The sequence below is a fragment of the Oncorhynchus mykiss genome, chromosome 24 (genome assembly GCF_013265735.2).
Source record: "Oncorhynchus mykiss isolate Arlee chromosome 24, USDA_OmykA_1.1, whole genome shotgun sequence".
Classification (NCBI taxonomy): domain Eukaryota; kingdom Metazoa; phylum Chordata; class Actinopteri; order Salmoniformes; family Salmonidae; genus Oncorhynchus; species Oncorhynchus mykiss.
In genome coordinates this window covers 6876128-6900024 of record NC_048588.1, presented here as the reverse complement: position 1 = coordinate 6900024, position 23897 = coordinate 6876128, and the positions used below count along the sequence as shown (strand labels likewise).

At 44.5% G+C, this 23897-nt stretch overlaps 1 protein-coding gene across 2 annotated transcripts in view; it reads right to left on the bottom strand.

Annotated features, from left to right (window-relative positions):
- Positions 1-3478: 3478 nt before the first annotated feature.
- Positions 3479-23897, bottom strand: part of LOC110503606 (glucagon receptor) — a 37511-nt gene continuing 17092 nt past the window's right edge. The window contains exons 1-14 of one of the 2 annotated variants that reach the window (XM_036961816.1): positions 22511-22858; positions 18029-18199; positions 17446-17542; positions 17078-17185; positions 10052-10173; positions 8442-8548; positions 7833-7986; positions 7526-7685; positions 7377-7437; positions 7216-7285; positions 6201-6289; positions 5201-5339; positions 4936-4977; positions 3479-4485 (exon numbers count right to left, since the gene is read on the bottom strand). In XM_036961816.1, coding sequence (XP_036817711.1) covers positions 4129-4485; positions 4936-4977; positions 5201-5339; positions 6201-6289; positions 7216-7285; positions 7377-7437; positions 7526-7685; positions 7833-7986; positions 8442-8548; positions 10052-10173; positions 17078-17185; positions 17446-17542; positions 18029-18082 — 1560 coding nt within the window. In that variant the 5' untranslated portion in view covers positions 18083-18199; positions 22511-22858 and the 3' untranslated portion in view covers positions 3479-4128. Of the gene's footprint in view, positions 4486-4935; positions 4978-5200; positions 5340-6200; positions 6290-7215; positions 7286-7376; positions 7438-7525; positions 7686-7832; positions 7987-8441; positions 8549-10051; positions 10174-17077; positions 17186-17445; positions 17543-18028; positions 18200-22510; positions 22859-23897 lie in introns of those variants that run through there. The other variant, XM_021582023.2, reaches the window with a different exon arrangement.

Here is a 23897-nt window from a genome sequence, read left to right as displayed (position 1 = left end):
GGTTCTAACGTAGGCATCCATGGAATCCACCACCCTTTGACCACAGTTTACTGTCCACTCTCCTAGATCCAGGTCACGGCACCACTGTAACACATACTAGCAATGCTAACTAACTCTATGCTACATCCGATAGTTTTTATTATTATTGAAGAGTCAATGTCTGACATAAGCAGTTTTACAAACAAAATTCCAAAAGGTTACATGTGCTGTTGCCAAAGGTACATTATACAAGAGGATATGTGAAGTACAACGCTCAGTTTGTGAATGCTATTTCAGAATTTGTGAGGTTCAGCCAAGCCACGTTGGAAATTAAGATAATATCACACACACACACACACACCATTCGAGTAATGATTTTTGCCACCAGAGGCATCGAGGCAAGCACCAGTAATGACCTTAGTAGGAATACTGCTAGTGAAAAAAATGATCAGTTCATTTGTATGACATAATACATTTTGATGACACTGAGAGATGGATGGTGGACATGCTTGGGTAATGGGTTGGTCCCATTTGGAGTGAATGAGAAGACAGAAATACAGGGAAGTTGACAGCTGCCTGGTTTAATTGCCTATAGAACCACTGTTCAACCGGGGGATAGCGACTAGGTGCAATGTGACCCTCAAATGACAAACCGTAAAATGAGTTGAGGGCTCTGGATGCTCAGACAGATCCATACACACCGAGTAGTCAAGCTATATCTGGAGAAGTTAGGGTTGCGCTGTGTTCGTTTTAGATTGAGACCCTTCTTTAAATAGGAGTAGGAGATTGTTAGCTGGGTTCACACACAAAAAGAAGTGGCCTTTTAGCGAAACTCATGTTGGTTGATTGGTATTTCAAATCTTCACTAAGGGTGAGTGTGTAATCAGGGCAAAACATTTTGTTTGTCTCAGATTCCAGCCTAGAGAACTGAGTTTGTTTCATCCTTGCACAGATATATGTAATGTAACAGACGTCTTCACATAGGATGAATAGAATGGATCCTAGCTTTGCAAACATGCTGTCAGACACATACAGTGCCTTGCGAAAGTATTCGGCCCCCTTGAAATTTGCGACCTTTTGCCACATTTCAGGCTTCAAACATAAAGATATAAAACTGTATTTTTTTTGTGAAGAATCAACAACAAGTGGGACACAATCATGAAGTGGAACGACATTTATTGGATATTTCAAACTTTTTTAACAAATCAAAAACTGAAAAATTGGGCGTGCAAAATTAGCCCCCTTAAGTTAATACTTTGTAGCGCCACCTTTTGCTGCAATTACAGCTGTAAGTCGCTTGGGGTATGTCTCTATCAGTTTTGCACATCGAGAGACTGACATTTTTTCCCATTCCTCCTTTCAAAACAGCTCGAGCTCAGTGAGGTTGGATGGAGAGCATTTGTGAACAGCAGTTTTCAGTTCTTTCCACAGATTCTCGATTGGATTCAGGTCTGGACTTTGACTTGGCCATTCTAACACCTGGATATGTTTATTTTTGAACCATTCCATTGTAGATTGTGCTTTATGTTTTGGATCATTGTCTTGTTGGAAGACAAATCTCCGTCACAGTCTCAGGTCTTTTGCAGACTCCATCAGGTTTTCTTCCAGAATGGTCCTGTATTTGGCTCCATCCATCTTCCCATCAATTTTAACCATCTTCCCTGTCCCTGCTGAAGAAAAGCAGGCCCAAACCATGATGCTGCCACCACCATGTTTGACAGTGGGGATGGTGTGTTCAGTGTGATGAGCTGTGTTGCTTTTACGCCAAACATAACGTTTTGCATTGTTGCCAAAAAGTTCAATTTTGGTTTCATCTGACCAGAGCACCTTCTTCCACATGTTTGGTGTGTCTCCCAGGTGGCTTGTGGCAAACTTTAAACAACACTTTTTATGGATATCTTTAAGAAATGGCTTTCTTCTTGCCACTCTTCCATAAAGGCCAGATTTGTGCAATATACGACTGATTGTTGTCCTATGGACAGAGTCTCCCACCTCAGCTGTAGATCTCTGCAGTTCATCCAGAGTGATCATGGGCCTCTTGGCTGCATCTCTGATCAGTCTTCTCCTTGTATGAGCTGAAAGTTTAGAGGGACGGCCAGGTCTTGGTAGATTTGCAGTGGTCTGATACTCCTTCCATTTCAATGTTATCGCTTGCACAGTGCTCCTTGGGATGTTTAAAGCTTGGGAAATCTTTTTGTATCCAAATCCGGCTTTAAACTTCTTCACAACAGTATCTCGGACCTGCCTGGTGTGTTCCTTGTTCTTCATGATGCTCTCTGCGCTTTTAACGGAACTCTGAGACTATCACAGTGCAGGTGCATTTATACGGAGACTTGATTACACACAGGTGGATTGTATTTATCATCATTAGTCATTTAGGTCAACATTGGATCATTCAGAGATCCTCACTGAACTTCTGGAGAGAGTTTGCTGCACTGAAAGTAAAGGGGCTGAATAATTTTGCACGCCCAATTTTTCAGTTTTTGATTTGTTAAAAAGTTTGAAATATCCAATAAATGTCGTTCCACTTCATGATTGTGTCCCACTTGTTGTTGATTCTTCACAAAAAAATACAGTTTTATATCTTTATGTTTGAAGCCTGAAATGTGGCAAAAGGTCGCAAAGTTCAAGGGGGCCGAATACTTTCGCAAGGCACTGTAGACCTGCATACCATCAACACACATACAGTAGAATACTTGAGCATTTTGTAGCTGTGGTTCATCATGTAGAGAGCCATTTCCTATTGCACCATAGTGCACCATAGTGCATAGGCCACATGACAGCAGGGGTACTGGGGACTGGGACCTTAATTCCCAGAAGCAGAAAAGAGATTCCCTCTAGGCATGTTACGACCTGTGTTCAGGGGAATATAAAACTGTCAGCTGGGTGGTAAGTGGTTATGGTTAGTCTGGAAAACCTACAAGAAAAAAAACTATTTGCGGAGGAGGGTAACAGGCTACCAGAACTCACCACGATAGAGATCATTTGCATTTCAGATTGCATAAGCCTGTGATAAATCGAGAAGATGAAAGAAGAAGGTGCCACAGACTACGCCATTCCAGTTATCGTCTTTTCATTTGCATGTAGATGCAGTGCTTAAAAGAGCTCTGGATTACGTTCACCTTCCATTCTGTGATAGTGAAAACGATGTCAACAGGACCTTACAAATCATTCAACCCATTTTGACAGTGCGTGTAATCCGAGAATTTCTCTTTCTCATTTGCAGAAGTCATGCCTCACACACAGCCACCACCATGATAGTAATGCGCCTGCCTTAAGGTCTACGATATTGCGTAAGAACGCCGTTCCTTTGCTCACTGTATCCAGTTAAGCCTATAAGGTTGCAGTAAATGTATGACGAGTGAGCAAGGGGCGTTAGAGATGTTCAACGATTGGGTGAGAAGAATTCAAAACACCGTGTTGCCAAGGGAAACCATAGTGTTTGTGCGGCTAGCTCACTGGGGAAAGACAATATTGGTTTTACTCACCTCACCTTGCCTTCTCTAAGTCCCTCACTGAGTTTGTCCGATACCAACATATAGACACACTATTGTTAGAATTATCCATTGCACACGAAAAGACGGTCCACGGTTGGCACATAACGTTTCCATTTTGTCCACTAGTAGAGCAAGAGGTAGAAAACAAAAGAAGCAAACCCCCAAAACAGTCGAATCAGAGCAGATCAAGGTTGGACGGTGTTCATTTCCTAATTGAAGAAGCTTTCCTCAACATCTGGAAGTCCCATAGGGCGGCATACAATTGGCCCAGCGTCGTCCGGGTTTGGCCGGGGTAGGCTGTCATTGTAAGTAAGTTAAATAAAGGTAAAATAACATTTTAAAAAGTCAATCTAGGTCGATTGAGGCGATATTGCACTTGGGATGGGTCATCTTATCTGCCACTGAAAACCTATAGGAGTCACAACACACAGCCTGATTGGCCAGTGCAGAAAAAACATTCTGGCAATCATCCAATGAGTCCCGGATCATGTTCACACAACTATTAAGACATGGGTTCGATGAAACACCAACTACAGTCGGCCACATAGATCTGGAAGTACACAACTGAAGCAGGCAGGTTGTCTGCTTTGGATTCCACCCACTAGAAATTACAAAGGTAGCCAGCTAGTCGTTATCCCCCTCGCCGAGCCACTCAGCAGTAGCTCTCAGAGTATTTGATGGCTCCCTCTCCGCCCCCTTTTTCCAGCGGAGCTCCATCAAGGCCGTTCAGCACCTGCTTGCGGGCGGAAATGTAGCAGTAGGCCTTTCCCTTCTTGGCCCCTGGGTGGTGGTGTGGGCGTGGGTGGGCATGCGGCCCCGAGGCGGAGGCGTCCGAGAAGAGGTTGTGGGTATCCTCCTGTGGACAGTCAGGCTGGCAGGGCGGGTCGTGGTGGCACTGCCCGCCGCCGGTGCCCCCCTGTGGCGTGTTGCTGCCCGTGTTGCGAAGGTCGTCCAGGACGTTCATGCCCAGCTTCCATCGCTGCCACTTCTTCTTTATCTCTGACTGCACCTGGGAGAGATGGAGAGAGATGAACGAGGGAAGGTAATGAGTTTTTCCTGACCTTATGATCTGACCAGGTTATAAATTGTATCTAAATTTGATCTTTATTCTCTTTAAGCACTACAGTATGTATGCTACCTCAACCAAACTAGGCCATATCTCAACAGGAAATACATCAGACATTTCATGTCACACAGGGGCCTAACCACTTCTTGACTCTAGACATGGCTGGAACCCTCAGTGACATCACCGTTGCCCTGTGGACTTAGATAGTGAGCTTCTCTGTGTGACAGCTAACCCACAGTGACAGGGTGACATACCCAGCAGGTCACAGAAAGCGCTGGCTTCTCATAGGAACAAACAGAGACGAACGTGTCGTAAACTCAGGTGCTACGGCTGTTCAAGTGCACTCATTTTGCCCTGGGCTTTGTTGAGAGCACACTTCACTTCCTTACTCACCTCTTTATTGACGAAGCAGTACAGGATGGCAACCAGTAGACCCTGTGGGATGAGAGAGTGAGAGGCATCAGAAGAAGAGAGAGGTAATTAATCTTCCCCCCTCTAACACATACAGTACCTAACAGAAGCACCGCAGAGAGAAAGTTCATGGAGTAACAAGCAAGAGTGCATGCGGGGACCGGACACATGCACACTCACTCACACAGCATGCATACCCAAACACACCCCCATATAGACAAATAACTTTTGTGTCTCATCATATTACCTGGAAAGAGTTGAAGAAAAGTTCAAAGAAGAGGTTGATATTTCGGAGGACGCCCTCGGTCTGTTCCTCTGACATCACGGCAAAGACAACCTCATGGATGCCGAGGAGAGGGATGAGGGTCAGAGTGGACTTAGCCAACCTGCACACACAGAGCATCCTTTACAGAGCCGAGCAAGGGCAACTATTAGAGAGGTCTGTTTGGTCCTATATGATGAATCGCTTCATCAATGACATCAATGGATGGTTCACTTTTCACACAAACACATAAAACGCCAAACAAAGAAAGCCACAACCTCCACACCTGGACTCAGAGCAGGAATGTTAAGTAACGGCTTCAAAGCATCTTGGGAAATCAGAAAGGCAATTCTCTTCCCATGACTCTTTTGGTGGCTCAGAATCAGTGCATCAGCTGCACCTTAGATTCCAATCAGACTCATGTTGTCCTGCGTACCTCGAAGCCAGGCTTAGTTCAGAGGATTATGCATGCAACTGGTCTCTTGGATGTGGCTGGTTTCCTAAAAAAAAAACAAGTATATACACCGTCTCCAAGGACCACGGCTCACAATCAAAGGACGGGGACGTTGAACACCACAGAAACATCAAATGTTTCCACAGCTCCCTTTACGCTGCATACTACGAAAGGGCAAGTTAACTTAGTGATGGATTATTGAGGCAATGGATGTCAACGGAGTTTGGAGCAACAAAAAGAATTGTGTGGATAGTGTCATGTCATCCTAATGTCTGCTGACCTCGTGTGTTTAGGCTGGAGGATAGGTGACAACGGCGCTGCCTGAGGTACGGTAATGTTCCGTGAATGCGACAGTGTTTAACAAGGTATGACATAGACAAAGTTACGTGACAAAGAAACACATAAAACACGTGTAAGCAATGAGTTGACTTCATCAGTTTTCATAAGATACAATACAGTGTTTGTTTTGTGTTTTCATTTTGATCTGCTTTCATGTCATTCATGGATTAGAAGGAGCTGTATCTTTCTTACCTGAATTTATAATCGGTGTACCTCATTTGGTTTGCCTTCAATTTGGAGACAAGGATCTGTATGATCCGAATAAATATGAAAAAGTTGACCTGGAATAATAAAATAAAAAAAGATCAATTAAACACAATCAACATCAAACCACCAAGTATTAGCTTTACTAATGTCAGAGAGAGAAAAAAGTGTGTGTATCCAAATAGGTCTGTTCTGTTCTCTGGCATTTCAGTGTTATATGACTGTTGAAGCAGGGTGAATATGTGAGAATTCCACAATAAGTTCGAGTTCCAAAGTCAGACTGCAACATGTTAGGGGTATTAACTGCAAAGTCCAGGTGACATAGTGCAACTGCACGTCGTATTACGTGCGAATTACTCCTATTTACTTAACCTTTATTTTGACAGGCTGCCATGCTATTTTACAGATGAGCCTTGTAATTGTAAAAATATACACATCAATACAATGAAAAAAGTAAAACAGAGATAGAAAACACAGTCTATGTCTAACATTACTAACTATGTCAAAAGATGTTAGGCATTTAGACCTTAGGGGAAATGTGAGAGTTGTGGGACAAATTACAAATCATCTGTGGCAGGAGAATCCTCATCTCTTCTGGCATGTTGCTTCTGATGCAAAATACCGTAGAAAAAAATGATATTTTCCTCCTCTCAGAGTTTCACTGAGAGACGCTAATTAAACACTCTTTAGATCAAGCTTCAAGGAACATGTTAAGTGTTACTAAGAAAAGAACAGAAACCAAGTGACATTCATTTTGTCTTCTGGGTTGATGAGTCATCCATTCATTTTAATGTACAGTGCATTCCGGAACCAAAACATGCCCACTCAGCTTTCACATTCGCACAATTTCCCCAGGCTTGTCATGGTCTGCTAACTTCAAAGAGACAAGACTGCAGGGGGAAGAGGAGAGGAGCGGTGGGTTGACGAATGAGTAACCCCTGGACCCCATTGCTTTAGGGCACACAGCACAGTCGACACACACACACGTTACACACACACTCACCAGAATGGCCAGGAGGATGGGTGTGCGGATGATCCACCAGTACGCCATGTTCTCATTGATCTCCCAGCACCTGGGAGGAGATATGTCACAATCTCTCGGAATTCTGTTTTTAGTAACAGATGATGAGGAAATAAGATTGAATGGAAATGAGAGTGACTCACCGTGTATTCTCATACAGGTACCGCACTATAATCCAGGGGACCACAAATAACACTGGGGATCCTACACACAGTGTCATAAACCATACATTACTGTCAGGAAACAGCATTTACATTATTTATCATGCGTGTGTGTGTGTGTGTATATCTACCCCAGCCGATGAAGAGGTATCCACAGAAGTAGCTGTTCTCTGAGAAGACCATGAGCACCAGCAGGTTGTGAAGGTACAGGCCCTCCACCAGCAGCCAGTAGTAGTTAGCCCCCACACAGTACTGCATCAGCACCTGGGCCACACGGCAGCCAGACAGGGCCTGGGGGCAAAGGTCAGGGGTCAAATGTCAGGGGCGGAGGTCAAGGATGGCTGTCTAATGTATGAGAGACGAATTGTGTCTTTAAACGGTACGCTCGAGTGTGTGTTTCTGTAACGTGCGTTAGTGTGTACAGCCTTTGGTTCCGACCTTATCACTGAGGACGTTGGACACGTCTCTGTTGTCTCTGAACTCTGGGGTGTCCCTGGTGAGGACAGCATCTCTGGTGAGGATGGATATGGCTCGCAGGATGAAGGACGCAAACAGATTGGTGTGGATATAGTTCCTGGTGCACCTTAGTTTCCTAGGGTACAACGCTTGACAATGAGATTACTGTATCGCAAAATTCTTTCCAGAATCATGTACAGTATATGTCATGTGTCAAGTGTAGGATTTTAATTTGATCACTCTTTTGTTGATGAGAATTTTCATGCACAGTGGGGGTGTATTCAAAGTTTAAAAAGGCTTCTAAAGTTTGTAATTCCACTTTAAAATTTCAGAACTTGCCATAACAAGAAATATCCATTAATTATAATCTACATAATTCACATTTCCTCTTGCTGCAGGATTATTTTCCTGCTGTAGCAAACTGGCTCAAATGAAGATCTGTATGATTTACATTTACCTAATTCACATCAGATGACTAGAAGTGAAGCCATTTCCTTAGTCCAAACAAACAGTCCCATAGTCAGAGTCAAATCCTGACATATAAATAACGACTGTATACTGTTTATGACTGTGGTCAGAGCCAGCATTTACCTGAAGATGAGCAGTATGATGAGGGCCAGGGAAAGGCTGGCCAGGGACAGAGAGTAGCCCACAGTGTACATCACCCGGAAGTAGGCCAAGATCACCATCTGGTTCTCCTGTGGACAAACAAAGACCTGCACTCAAATCCCAAGTAGACGAGGGAACAACATGACCCTGTTTTCACCTATAACTCTCTGACTCTATTGTTGATGTGCTGTGCTGTACTAATGTCCTGTCCTTTTGGTAGAGTGCAAACAGGGACACAGATACAGACGAAGCAGATGCACTGACCACAAAAAGTCCTCTTGTCTTGTTGCCTATTATGCCTTGGAAAATGTTCAAAAAACACTTTAATGATGCCCAGTACACTATAATAAACTCCTATTAAAAATGCACATTTACACACCAATCGTGGGGGAAAAAATGCATTGGAAATATAGGGAGCGTTATTTAATTCACTGCGAACAGCGATCAGCGTTTGCCAACCTATTTTTCTTATCATCAGGGAGTCTGGCTGCAGACTGGAGTACATTTCAGCTGTGGAGCCAATGAGGCAAAGCAGCGTTGCATCATTGGTTGCCAGCAAAAACATAACCCCTAGGTGACGGCTGTCTCCCTCTTCATAAAGAGAGGACTGTGTGTCTCTCAGAGCTCACCCTCACACTCTGAAGCCCTGGCAGATCTATAATCCAGTATGTAGTACTGACTGTAAGGTTCTGTATTTAATTTCCTTTCCTTGTGTTCTGTTTCCTTGTGTTCTTGAACGTAGCCCTGTCTTTCATTTTCGTTCATTGATTTCACCTGTGTGAGTTACTCACCTGGTCTCATCAGCTCCTTATTTAGTTCAGTACATTCTGTTTGTGCCTTTTGTGAGGTATTGTTCGTTTTGACTCTACTCAGTCTTTTCCTAGCTCGTTTGTGAGAACCAGTTATAGCCTTCAGTCCTACTTTTGATTCACCTGCCTGTTTGCCTACCTGTGTATGACCATTGCCTGACTGTGACCACGATTCCTGCTGTCTGCGAAGGCGAAATAAACACCTGCCGCGCTCTGCGCGTGAATCTACCCCTTTTTCCTCCTGAGTATTCATTACACTGACAAAAGTAATGACATCTTTTTTGTTGATGTAGTAAATGGGCCATTCATTACTGAGCTCGTAATGGAGTGCAGCACTAGATGTGAAATTGAGAGAGGGTAAGGATGACTTGAGTTGAGCATGCTGATCGGGATGATTGGAAGTCGACATGAGGGGACAGCAACTGCTGCTGCTAGCCCACCTCGACATCCATAAACAATCAGAGCATTCGGGCATTATCGTAAAAGAATGGCCATTCTGGTAATTGCATTTCTATGTCCCCTACAGGTGGTATGCCATTGGAATACCTACTCTATTACTTATTGCTTTTTGAATGGCTATTTGGCCGTGAATTAGTTAACCTCTCAAAGCATCTGTCAGTACTTGGAGGGTCTCCTAAGACTACTGGTGAAGTTTTCTAAAAAATGACATGTAGTAATTAAAAGCATTAACCCTTTGAAAGTATCATGTTCTTTTCTTAGCCATGTGTTTTATGTGCTCCGAGAAGAGGGTCTATTTCAGGAATGGTGCATTATGGGTATTACCTGTGCCACCTGCTGGTTGTTGTCTGCGTTGCACTGGGAGTGGTCCCTCCATGTGCTGCTGGTGTTGTTAACGGCCCACTGGCCATCAGGCCCACACTCCCGCAACACATACCCATTACGAACTGCACAGACATGGGGAGGGACAGATGAAGGAAGAAGTCAAACAGATGAGACAAATTAAATTCTGTACATTGACATTAAAACCAGTAGATGGTGATAGCGCTGAAGTCATCCACGTATTCCTATGGAAAACTCCCGAAGCGCGCCATATTGCTGAATGGGACTGAATGGCACCCCAAATTTGCTAAGCATCATGGTGAAAGTATCTGTAACTAGCAAAGGATCATGGTCGATGTAGTGGTTTTCATCCTGCATTACCATTATTGGTCTGTGTCCGCACGTGGTCCTGTGTGATGACAAAATGTATGTAGCAGTCAGAATGGATCACGATTGAATTAAATATTGCGATTTGTAGCGGAATTTAAAATAATTGACAGTGAGGATAACATTTGATCATAATAAACACATTTTAGAGCACAAAATGGCCACCGTTTTTTTGGGGGGGTGGCCGATCGTAATTTAGGTGTGAGTGTTGACAAGGACAAGGCTGGAGACCACTCTGTCATGCTGATTGAGTTCAAATAACAGACAGGAAGCTTCAAAAGGAGGGTGGTGCTTGGAATCATTGTTCTTCTTGGGTCAACCATGGTTACCTGCAAGGAAACACGTACCGTCATCATTGCTTTGCACAAAAAGGGCTTCACAGGCAAGGATATTGCTGCCAGTAAGATTGCACCTAAATCAACCATTTATCGGATCATTAAGAACTTCAAGGAGAGCGGTTCAATTGTTGTGAAGAAGGCTTCAGGGCGCCCAAGACAGTCCAGCAAGCGACAGGACCGTCTCCTAAAGTTGATTCAGCTGCGGGATCGGGGCACCACCAGTACAGAGCTTGCTCAGGAATGGCAGCAGGCAGGTGTGAGTGCATCTGCACGCACAATGAGGCAAAGACTTTGAGAATGGCCTGGTGTCAAGAAGGGCAGCAAAGAAGCCATTTCTCTCCAGGAAAAATATCAGGGACAGACTGATATTCTGCAAAAGGTACAGGGATTGGACTGCTGAGGACTGGGGTAAAGTCATTTTCCTTGATGAATCCCCTTTCCGATTGTTTGGGGCATCTGGAAAAAAGCTTGTCCGGAGAAGACAAGGTGAGCGCTACCATCAGTCCTGTCTCATACCAACAGTAAAGCATCCTGAGACCATTCATGTGTGGGGTTGCTTCTCAGCCAAGGGAGTGGGCTCACTCATAATTTTGCCTAAGAACACAGCCATGAATAAAGAATGGTACCAATACATCCTCCGAGAGCAACTTCTCCCAACCATCCAGGAACAGTTTGGTGATGAACAATGCCTTTTCCTGCATGATGGAGCACCTTGCCATAAGGCATAGGTGATAACTAAGTGGCTCGGGGAACAAAACATTGATATTTTGGGTCCATGGCTAGGAAACTCCGCAGACCTTAATCCCATTGAGAACTTGTGGTCAATCCTCAAGAGGCGGGTGGACAAACAAAAACCCACAAATTCTGACAAACTCCAAGCATTGAATATGCAAGAATGGGCTGCCATCAGTCAGGATGTGGCCCAGAAGTTAATTGACAGCATGTCAGGGCGGATTGCAGAGGTCTTGAAAAAGAAGGGTCAACAGTGCAAATATTGACTCTTTGCATCAACTTCATGTAATTGTCAACAAAAGCCTTTGACACGTATGTAAATGCTTGTAATTATACTTCAGTATTCCATAGTAACATCTGACAACAACATATCTAAAGACACTGAAGCGGAAAACTTTGTGGAAATGAATATTGGTGTCATTCTCAAAACTTTTGGCCACGACTCGTACAGCTAAATGCCTTTCTTGCTTGCTCTTTCAAATCAATGCAGTAATTTTTTATTTTTATTTTTTTTTATTTTATTTCACCTTTATTTAACCAGGTAGGCTAGTTGAGAACAAGTTCTCATTTGCAACTGCGACCTGGCCAAGATAAGGCATAGCAGTGTGAACAGACAACACAGAGTTACACATGGAGTAAACAATTAACAAGTCAATAACACAGTAGAAAAAAGGGGAGTCTATATATACATTGTGTGCAAAAGGCATGAGAAGGTAGGCAAATAATTACAATTATGCAGATTAACACTGGACTGATAAATGATCAGATGGTTATGTACAGGTAGAGATTGGTGTGCAAAAGAGCAGAAAAATAAAAATAAATAAATAAAAACAGTATGGGGATGAGGTAGGTGAAAATGGGTGGGCTATTTACCAATAGACTATGTACAGCTGCAGCGATCGGTTAGCTGCTCGGATAGCAGATGTTTGAAGTTGGTGAGGGAGATAAAAGTCTCCAACTTCAGCGATTTTTGCAATTCGTTCCAGTCACAGGCAGCAGAGAACTGGAACGAAAGGCGGCCAAATGAGGTGTTGGCTTTAGGGATGATCAGTGAGATACACCTGCTGGAGCGCGTGCTACGGATGGGTGTTGCCATCGTAACCAGTGAACTGAGATAAGGCGGAGCTTTACCTAGCATGGACTTGTAGATGACCTGGAGCCAGTGGGTCTGGCGACGAATATGTAGCGAGGGCCAGCCGACTAGAGCATACAAGTCGCAGTGGTGGGTGGTATAAGGTGCTTTGGTGACAAAACGGATGGCACTGTGATAAACTGCATCCAGTTTGCTGAGTAGAGTGTTGGAAGCAATTTTGTAGATGACGTCGCCGAAGTCGAGGATCGGTAGGATAGTCAGTTTTACTAGGGTAAGTTTGGCGGCGTGAGTGAAGGAGGCTTTGTTGCGGAATAGAAAGCCGACTCTTGATTTGATTTTCGATTGGAGATGTTTGATATGGGTCTGGAAGGAGAGTTTAGAGTCTAGCCAGACACCTAGGTACTTATAGATGTCCACATATTCAAGGTCGGAACCATCCAGGGTGGTGATGCTGGTCAGGCGTGCGGGTGCAGGCAGCGAACGGTTGAAAAGCATGCATTTGGTTTTACTAGCGTTTAAGAGCAGTTGGAGGCCACGGAAGGAGTGCTGTATGGCATTGAAGCTCGTTTGGAGGTTAGATAGCACAGTGTCCAAGGACGGGCCGGAAGTATATAGAATGGTGTCGTCTGCGTAGAGGTGGATCAGGGAATCGCCCGCAGCATGAGAAACATCATTGATATATACAGAGAAAAGAGTCGGCCCGAGAATTGAACCCTGTGGCACCCCCATAGAGACTGCCAGAGGACCGGACAGCATGCCCTCCGATTTGACACACTGAACTCTGTCTGCAAAGTAATTGGTGAACCAGGCAAGGCAGTCATCCGAAAAACCGAGGCTACTGAGTCTGCCGATAAGAATACGGTGATTGACAGAGTCGAAAGCCTTGGCAAGGTCTATGAAGACGGCTGCACAGTACTGTCTTTTATCGATGGCGGTTATGATATCGTTTAGTACCTTCAGCGTGGCTGAGGTACACCCGTGACCGGCTCGGAAACCAGATTGCACAGCGGAGAAGGTACGGTGGGATTCAAGATGGTCAGTGACCTGTTTGTTGACTTGGCTTTCGAAGACCTTAGATAGGCAGGGCAGGATGGATATAGGTCTGTAACAGTTTGGGTCCAGGGTGTCGCCCCCTTTGAAGAGGGGGATGACTGCGGCAGCTTTCCAATCCTTGGGGATCTCAGACGATATGAAAGAGAGGTTGAACAGGCTGGTAATAGGGGTTGCGACAATGGCGGCGGATAGTTTCAGGAATAGAGGGTCCAGATTGTCCAGCCCAGCTGATTTGTACGGGTCCAGGTTTTGCAGCTCTTTCAGGACATCTGCTATCTGGATTTGGGTAAAGGAGAACCTGGAGAGGCTTGGGCGAGTAGCTGCGGGGGGGGGGGAGCTGTTGTCCGAGGTTGGAGTAGCCAGGCGGAAGGCATGGCCAGCCGTTGAGAAATGCTTGTTGAAGTTTTCGATAATCATGGATTTATCGGTGGTGACCATGTTACCTAGTCTCAGTGCAGTGGGCAGCTGGGAGGAGGTGCTCTTGTTCTCCATGGACTTCACAGTGTCCCAGAACTTTTTGGAGTTGGAGCTACAGGATGCAAACTTCTGCCTGAAGAAGTTGGCTTTAGCTTTCCTGACTGACTGTGTGTATTGGTTCCTGACTTCCCTGAACAGTTGCATATCGCGGGGACTATTCGATGTTAGCGCAGTCCGCCACAGGATGTTTTTGTGCTGGTCGAGGGCAGTCAGGTCTGGAGTGAACCAGGGGCTATATCTGTTCTTAGTTCTGCATTTTTTGAACGGAGCATGCTTATCTAAAATGGTGAGGAAGTTACTTTTAAAGAAAGACCAGGCATCCTCAACTGACGGGATGAGGTCAATGTCCTTCCAGGATACCCGGGCCAGGTCGATTAGAAAGGCCTGCTCACAGAAGTGTTTTAGGGAGCGTTTGACAGTGATGAGGGGTGGTCGTTTGACTGCGGCTCCGTAGCGGATACAGGCAATGAGGCAGTGATCGCTGAGATCCTGGTTGTAGACAGCGGAGGTGTATTTGGAGGGCCAGTTGGTCAGGATGACGTCAATGAGGGTGCCCTTGTTTACAGAGTTAGGGTTGTACCTGGTGGGTTCCTTGATGATTTGAGTGAGATTGAGGGCATCTAGCTTAGATTGTAGGACTGCCGGGGTGTTAAGCATATCCCAGTTTAGGTCACCTAACAGAACAAACTCTGAAGCTAGATGGGGGGCGATCAATTCACAAATGGTGTCCAGGGCACAGCTGGGAGCTGAGGGGGGTCGGTAGCAGGCGGCAACAGTGAGAGACTTATTTCTGGAGAGAGTAATTTTCAAAATTAGTAGTTCGAACTGTTTGGGTATGGACCTGGAGAGTATGACATTACTTTGCAGGCTATCTCTGCAGTAGACTGCAACTCCTCCCCCTTTGGCAGTTCTATCTTGACGGAAGATGTTATAGTTGGGTATGGAAATCTCAGAATTTTTGGTGGCCTTCCTGAGCCAGGATTCAGACACGGCAAGGACATCAGGGTTAGCAGAGTGTGCTAGAGCAGTGAGTAAGACACACTTAGGGAGGAGGCTTCTGATGTTGACATGCATGAAACCAAGGCTTTTTCGATCACAGAAGTCAACAAATGAGGGTGCCTGGGGACATGCAGGGCCTGGGTTTACCTCCACATCACCCGCGGAACAGAGAAGGAGTAGTATGAGGGTGCGGCTGAAGGCTATCAAAACTGGTCGCCTAGGGCGTTGGGGACAGAGAATAAGAGGAGCAGGTTTCTGGGCATGGTAGAATATATTCAGGGCATAATGCGCAAACAGGGGTATGGTGGGGTGCGGGTACAGCGGAGGTAAGCCCAGGCACTGGGTGATGATGAGAGAGGTTGTATCTCTGGACATGCTGGTTGTAATGGGTGAGGTCACCGCATGTGTGGGGGGTGGGACAAAGGAGGTATCAGGGGTATAAAGAGTGGAACTAGGGGCTCCATTGTAAACTAAAACAATGATAACTAACCTGCACAACAGTATACAAGGCATATTGACATTTGAGAGAGACATACAGCAAGGCATACAGTAATCACAGGTGTTGAATTGGGAGAGCTAGCTAAAACAGTAGGTGAGACAACAACAGCTAATCAGCTAGCACAACAACAGCAGGTAGAATGGCGATAGATTAGGCAGAGAGGGTCGGATTAACTACACACAGAGCCTAAGTGCGGCTGGGGCCGACAGATAAAACATAAACAAGCAGAATGGATTACCGTGAATTAATGGACAGTCCAGCCTGCATCAGCTATGTAGCCAAGTGATCAGTGTCCAAGGGGCAGCGGTGGATGGGGCAGGGAAGCTGGACTGGCGAGTGTTATCCAGGTTAGGAAACTAACAATGACTAAATAGCTTGTAGCCAGTTAGCTGGTTAGCTTCTGAAGGTTCTTGAGTGTGTTCTAAAAATGTAAAGATAATAGCGGTTCCGTATCACATTGGGTGAGGCAGGTTACCGGAAGGTATAAACAAATTAAAAATCGAAAAGGGATAGAAAGTAAATATGGGTTCAGTGAGTGTTTGGGACGCGGCGATTCAGATGGTTAGCAGGCCTGTGCTAACAAGCTAACAGTTAGTAGACGGTGCTAAACACGGTACCAGTAGTGCTCTAATAACTAAATAAAAAGCCAAATAGAACAAAAACACACAAGAAATAGAACTGTGAGCACTGTCATTTGTTGTTGTTGTAGCCCCACAATATTTCAGAGTGCGTGGGCAGTCCATCACAAAACATTGTTGAATTCAAATGTTCCGCTGACAGGTCCCCGACAATTTGCCATTTTTTTCTCGTTCAGAAACGGGCACAGTCCTGTTCCAGACACAGCATAAATTACTGCTAAAGATTAAAACATTCTGCCAACACAGTAAATAGACCGGTAGCTTATGTCAAATATTTGACAGTATGAGTAGGTTACAGTATTGCTGATTTCACCTTAGAGTCTATATATACCAAGGCAGGAAATCCAAAAACCCAATCATCTATCTATTGACAATAGTTCCAAATAATCCTGCAAATAAATGGCATTGTTGTCATCATAAAAGGGGAATGAAGTGTTTTCCAGGCAAAGTTTTAATGCTCAGTCAAGCGTCCACAGTTTTCAGACAAGGCTGATTTATAATGGGAAACATGCGTATGCTTGTAATACTGTGTACAGTATGTCATGCGCCAAGTTAATCAAAATCAATATTATTTCAGAAATGGGCAGGGTTATAAATACGGCCCCAGGGCTTTTTGGCGCCGCTAGGTTGCTACGCAGCAGCCGACCAGCAGAGCTTATGATTTCACACTCCAGACCAGACACTGGGGGCCTGATTCTGTACGGCTTTAGACAGAAACAGTGTTAGCATTAACCTCTTAGCTGGAAGTCGGATGAAACAAAATCTCATTTATCCTACCGAACCATAAAGCACTAACCAATGCCACACCAGTACCTTGGTTGTACCAGGGGAGGTACCACGGGCAGGGCACTTTAACCGTGGTGTTGGGGACACCCTCCGGCCAGCAGGCGTACATGTCAAACATACGGCCGCAGAACAAGCCTGGGGGGAGAAGAGAAGATATAAGTAAGCCGTAAGTAAGCAGACAGACAGCAGACCCTGAATCCTTAATTTTTGGTCTGAAGCTAAACAGGATAGAGACTGATTAGTTAAGGGGTGATGAAGCCATTATAATTGTGAAGCCAACTGCATATTTCTACGGTCTACTCTAGACGATAACGTTTTAGATGTTATTCTATCCGATTTATAAAACCGTAACGGGGTTTGTCTGATTAGGACAGGCGTCTGTTTTTGAGTCTTACCTGGGGGTGTGGGGTCCGTGCTCATTCTCAGCAGGCACTCGTTCCTGTATCTGTTCCATTCCTCCACCGTGTGCTTCACCGTCTTCGTTGACACAAGCTGCCGGTCATACATCACAAGATTGAGGGTCAGGGGTCAACCCCAGTGGGTTCTTCTGGGTAAGCCCTACAATACCTCACGGGGTTTAAAAACCTGACTGGCTATAAAGCACTAATGCCTTGGCTTAGTGTAGTGTTGTAACTTAAGTTCTCCATAAAAGCTGACATATACATTCACTAAACCAGCTGCATTGATTGAGGATGCAAAGCACATCACACGGACACTACTGTTAAGATCAGCTTCCCAGCACTCTGATTGTGTTCTATAAAGCACACAGACCATTATGATCTGCAGTGATTCAAAACGGTGAATCATCTTCACATGACTTACATTTCATAACGGCTCCTGAGGACAATCAAACAAACTAACGACGGAAGCGTCTAATGACACGACACACTTCTACGGATGGGATTGAAGGTGCAAAGTAATGTTATAAGTACAACCACTACTGCCGTAATGAGCAGAAACAAAGTTAAATGTGCCTACCACAGTTCTGCACAGGACAGACAGAATGAGGAGGAGGATGGCAGGGGTCTTCATCACTTAGAGGAGTGCCAGGACGGGGGGCCACTCATCATCTCAGGGCTGCTGGGTGTTTTTGACCCAGGGGGGCCAGAACCAGGCATTGCCTCAGACCTCCACCCCATAGCCCACACCCTGTAAAACAACACACACAATCAGTTAGACCTACTGTGTACAGTACAGAGCAATCACACAATATGGGTTTGGGTTACAATTCTTATCATGTATTACGCTAAAACAAGCTTGTGGGTCCACAATGGGAATAGGATTTGGCATTTGATTTGTGGAAAGGAAGTCAAAACGTAATGGCACGGGATCAATGATGAAGGCCCAATAATTGTGGCAGATAAGAATTTATATTTTCGTCAAGTGATGTAGCCACTTAGTTCAAATGTTAATGAGCCCAATCAACATGTAATCATTAATGAATCCATGAAGGCCAATGAGGCCATGTAGCTGATTAGAGCATGTGCGGTTTCGGGCTCGCTATTTCCCAAGGACACTGTGACCACAAGACACCCATTTTGTTGCCACTGTAGTGTAGGCTAATTTGAGCATGCCCACACCCAAGTCTCCCAAAGACACCTCAATGAAATCTAACCAGAGTGCTATCTAACAATCTGATGGGAGGGCCAGTCGCTGTAATCTTGGAAACATCTACATAAAGAAGCTCAGAGCCATATACTGTTTTTTAGGAGAGTTAGGACATTGAGGTTTCTGCATTAAGATGCATTTACATGTCACAACGACATAATTATGGCAGCCATGTTAGCTCCCCATTAATATTACATGGGGAAAATTGAAACAAGAAACAGATCATCAACGAGGGGCTACTGCCTTGGTAACCAAACAAACACACTTGCTAGTTTAGCTAACCAAACCATCAGTCCTAGCTTGCCATTAAGAACATTGAATTCAACAATGCCAGTAACGTTTTCCAACTCTTCTTCTGCTTTCAAAAGCAGCTCAAACTGGTAAGAATGAACTATAGCCTTTGAATTCTACCGTGAAAATACACTGTTATGGGGAAATAATGCACAATCTAGAATGCCCTTCAAGCCAATCAGAAATGAGTATCCAACAATGCCATGGTATAATGCTATGTAACTGAATGTCTAGAATTAGAACAATATTCAAAATTCTAAAAGTTGGCCTAACTAACGGTTTTCTTGAGTCGAAGGAGAGGCGGACCAAAACGCAGAGTGGTTATTATTCATGGTTCTTTAATAAAGAAACTATACATGAATAGACTACCAAAACAAGAACTGTGAAAAAACCAAAACAGTGCCGGTGCAAACACAGAGACAGGAACAATCACCCACCAAAACCGACACCAAACAGGCTACCTAAATATGGTTCCCAATCAGAGACAATGACTAACACCTGCCTCTGATTGAGAACCATATCAGGCCAAACATAGAAATAGACAAACTAGACATGTAACATAGAATGTAACATAGAATGCCCACTCAGATCACACCCAAACATACAAAGCAAACTATGGTCAGGGTGTGACACCAACTCTAAATATAGCTCTGAAGAAGCTGCATGCCTGTATCTAGAGACAAAGTGTTTTGTTCAGCCATGTATGACCGGGTTGTGGTCAATTATTACATGTTTTTTTTGTGGGGTGTGCTAAACAGTGTGGAAAACTGTGTGAATGATCTTAAAAAATACAAACACGGCCTCCCGAGGGGTGCTGAGGTCTAAGGCACTGCATCACAGCACTAGCTGAGCAACTAGAGATCCTGGTTCGAGTCCAGGCTCTGTTGCAGCCGGCCCGGGAGATCCACGGGAGACCCATGGGGGGCGGTGGACAATTGGCCCAGCGTCTTCCGGGTTAGGGGAGGGTTTGGCCTGTAGGGATGTTCTTGTTCCATCGCACACTAGCGACTCCTGTGGCGTGCCGGGCGTAATGCACACTGACACGGTCGCCACGTGTACGGCGTTTCCTCCGACACTGTGTTTCCTTCCGGCGGCTGGTTAAGCGGGCATTGTGTCAAGAAGCAGTAACTCCTGTACGTACTCGATAGAGGTGAAGGTCGACAGCCGTGCGTCCTCCAAAATCACAACCCGGCCAACCAGGATCTCTTGGCCGGGTTGTGATTTTGGAGGACGCACGGCTGTCGACCTTCACCTCTCCCGAGTACGTACAGGAGTTGCAGCGAATAGGCAAGACTGTAACTACCAATTGGAAACCACGAAAGTAGGGATTTTTTTTAATTTTTTTTATAAAAGAATACAAACACTGAACATAAAATATAGTTCCCATTGTGCCTGCTATGTTACTTAAAGAGCTGGACCACATTGGTCTACACAGCAACTCCCTCAATGTATATACTGTACTGTACTAACCTCCTTGTTGGGGATCAAACATTTTATACAAAGAGTTTGTGCTTTTGTTTACAAAGAGTTCATGCTTCATGCACACAGAGGATCCTTTTTCAGACCGAGAATTCTTCCTGCACAAGGAAATGGGAAATTGTACATTGACAAGACTTATTTTTCCTCTGAATTCTATTTTTCTTGTGCTGTATTACATCTCTCGTGATTTGAAAAACGTTCTACATCTACAAAAATAACCCCAACTGTGTACATTCATCGAACATGACATGTTTGAGTTTTAGGGCATAAAAGAGTTGAGGGGGAGTTGCACAGTATCCTGCCTTCGTCTAGCTTGTTTTTCTTTTCAGGGGCCAATTCCCAGCAGGTGTCTCTATTTTTTTCCTCTGTACAAAAGAAAATCCAGTAAGTCTGCAGAGAAACACTGTAGCATACACACAAGATCAAGAGTAGCTACTCAAAACACAGATTGTGATCCAAAGTACACTGTTGGTACTTTATTCCTTCACAAACTATGAGCAGCCATTTCAAAACACCCCGAAAAGCCCCGACTTCACTTCAGAAGAACGCTCTGAAAAGAACTATTAAGGTTCAAAGCTGGAGATGCCTCTGGTTTAATTTATTCAGTAACTCTTGAACAAGCAGACGAACTGTGAGGGTTTTCTTGACCCGTGAAGGGTTTGGACTAAAACCAAGAACCGACAGGCCATTATTACCATGTCATCTCATCATGATAAACACATCTTCGTTTAAGTCAACATGTCAGTCAAGCTACTGAACCCTAATACACCCCTTACACGTACTATGGCCGTGCAAAACAGAAAAGGAAGTTCCATGTTATCCAACAGACAATATGAGGAAATGATTTGCACATCTGCTGGGTGAGAACCTGCTCATTATGTGGTGGGTCATATTTGCACAGTAATGAATCCTAATGAAAACCAGCCTCGTTAGCGTGGGCCTGGCCCTCGGGCAATTCCAGTGCACCACTGTGAACAAAACAAGACTTTTTTTTACGAGAGTTTACGTTCTGCCAGAATATTCAGGGTTGAATTCTCATTATTGGAATTCGTCTCACGAAACATCCAGGGGATCCTACCGTTAAAGCTGCTGGGGTTTCAGGCAAACAATTACAGACTTATCTGAAAAAGAGGTATTCTCTGTAGGGTCTCAGTGGAATGTACAGCTACAGTATGCACATAGACTGTATCTATACAAAGAGCGCTCTTGGCATGAGATGGGAGTGATGATGATGATAACCTGCCTCATTGCCAGTCATACCTGGCAGGAAACCACTCAAACTCGAACCTATCTGACGCCAGAATGTAGACGGGTAAGAGGCAGCATCATGAGACAACCTGGGCTAACATAACAGGTTTGGCCAACGTTTGTGAGACGTGAGGAATAGGGAGAAAGGCAACATAGCACGGATGACTTATGTCAAGAAAGAAATTACTTTTCAAAACCAAGCTACAGTACAGACACTCTTCATCAAGGTACCACGTGATTTTCAAAAAGTGATATAATCTAGAGTATTGTATATAATTAATGGTATGTTCATCATGCCTCCTTTCATGAGGGGTGATAAAGGTAGCAATGTTTTGACATTTGTGTGTAGGTTAAGTAGGTTTAATCCATCCCTGTACTGTGTCGGCAGTGACAAGCTTGGCCCAGTGAAGGAACCCATGCACGCTTCAATCCACCAGATGAAATGATGTGAGACATGTCCTCCGTCTAGGCTTCCTTCAAAACATTGGCTCGGGTTTGAACTGACGATGCGCTTTGAAGGAGAAATCGGATTCTATTCATGTGTCTTTGGCAAACCTCTGTCACCCTGTAATGATAAAAGGCTTCCACGACATCGCATTTTAAGCCCAAATGACAATGACTATGAAAAACAGAATATCGCTTCGGGACAGAATGGCACTTCGTCTGGAATCAAATAGACAAAAATATAAGCAGAAGAAGAAGATAAAATGGAACGTAAAAAAGGGACTGTCAAGAAGTGGGGTAATATTCACCAATGACAGCCTGGAGTTATATAGTGTCTATAGTGCACAGATCTAGACGGTTATTTATTTATTGTATTTCAGGTCTACTTACCATGTCAATGACTTCATGTATCAATGCCAACCTGGTGATATAGAGTAGAGTCACAGTCTTTCGAGAATGAAAGCAAGAGAGCAACTGCAAGTAATTCACCAACCAAACACAAGGTTTAAGGATATCTCGTCAGTTGTGTTATCTAAACTGCGCCCCAGTTTTTCAGGTTGTGTTTTTCCTATTTCCCAAGCTTCTACAACACAGTTAATCTTGTGTGGAAGCTGGCATCTCTCACCGATCACAAACAGTAATAGGAAGCACATGAGCCAGGGGTTCTGGTTGCATGTAACTTGCAGTAGAGGGACTGTCTCTGACCAGTGCTGTCAAAGTTTTTCTGTCATCAAGGGCAGACATGCTTTTAAAACAGGGTGGATGATGTGTGACCCTCTCCACCCTGGTCAAACGGGAAACTGTTTCGGCAGAGGGTGTAAGAGGATCAGAGCTAGGCTACTGGATCTCCTTAACACCCAGGCTATTTCAGGTCAGTCCAGTGGCCCTCGGTGACCCCTCCAACTCATCATCTGTGACTAAGGTAATAACACTAAGGCCTGGAAGTGCGGCAGCTTCAAACAGGGGAAAGATTAGAACTGGGGATTTGAGTTTGTGTGCATAATTAGGGCAATGGACGGGTGCGACCCGACCTGGCCAGTTTTAGACAGATAGACGCCGTCTATACGGCAAGCTGGGGCAAGTCAGCCGCCCACTGCTCACTTTATAGTGCTGTAGACTAGTGGCAAAGTTAGTATGTAAATCTTGGTGTGGCAAACTCATTTTTTTTTAGATGCCTGCCAGCAAAGCCACTACACAACACAACACTAAACAATACATTCATTGCATTATAACTGTGACAAACGGTGCTGACAAACTGTTAGGGCCTACATAATGCTGTCTCAACAGCAGAGCTTTCTTTTCAGCACCGTGGAGTGAATCCTTACCACCGCTACACCTGGCTATGAGCAGAGCCTTGTCTGGCAGCGAAACAGTTCATTCAGTCTAATTTACTGCCTTTAAAAAAAAACATAGCTGATATGGCTGACTTGCTTAACAAATGTGGTTTCTACTGACTGTTGAGCTGTTCAAGCTATGGCATAAGGGAACAATGAGTGGATAAGAGGCTGTCCAACTGGAGAACATTACCAACCCCTATGCTCTGCATTTACCGCTGGCTGCCCCGCCACCACAGAAAGCACTGAGCTGGGCTGAAACACCTGCATTATGGATCTGCCTTACTCAAGAAAGCATAAAAGAGAGCATGTTTGTATGCGGCTTTATTAACTCTATGATTTAAAAAAAACTTTATTTTTTTTTACATTGTTTGCAAGCTGATATGTGACATGTATTAATGCCAAAATAACAGCCACAAAAAAACAAATATATATATATATAT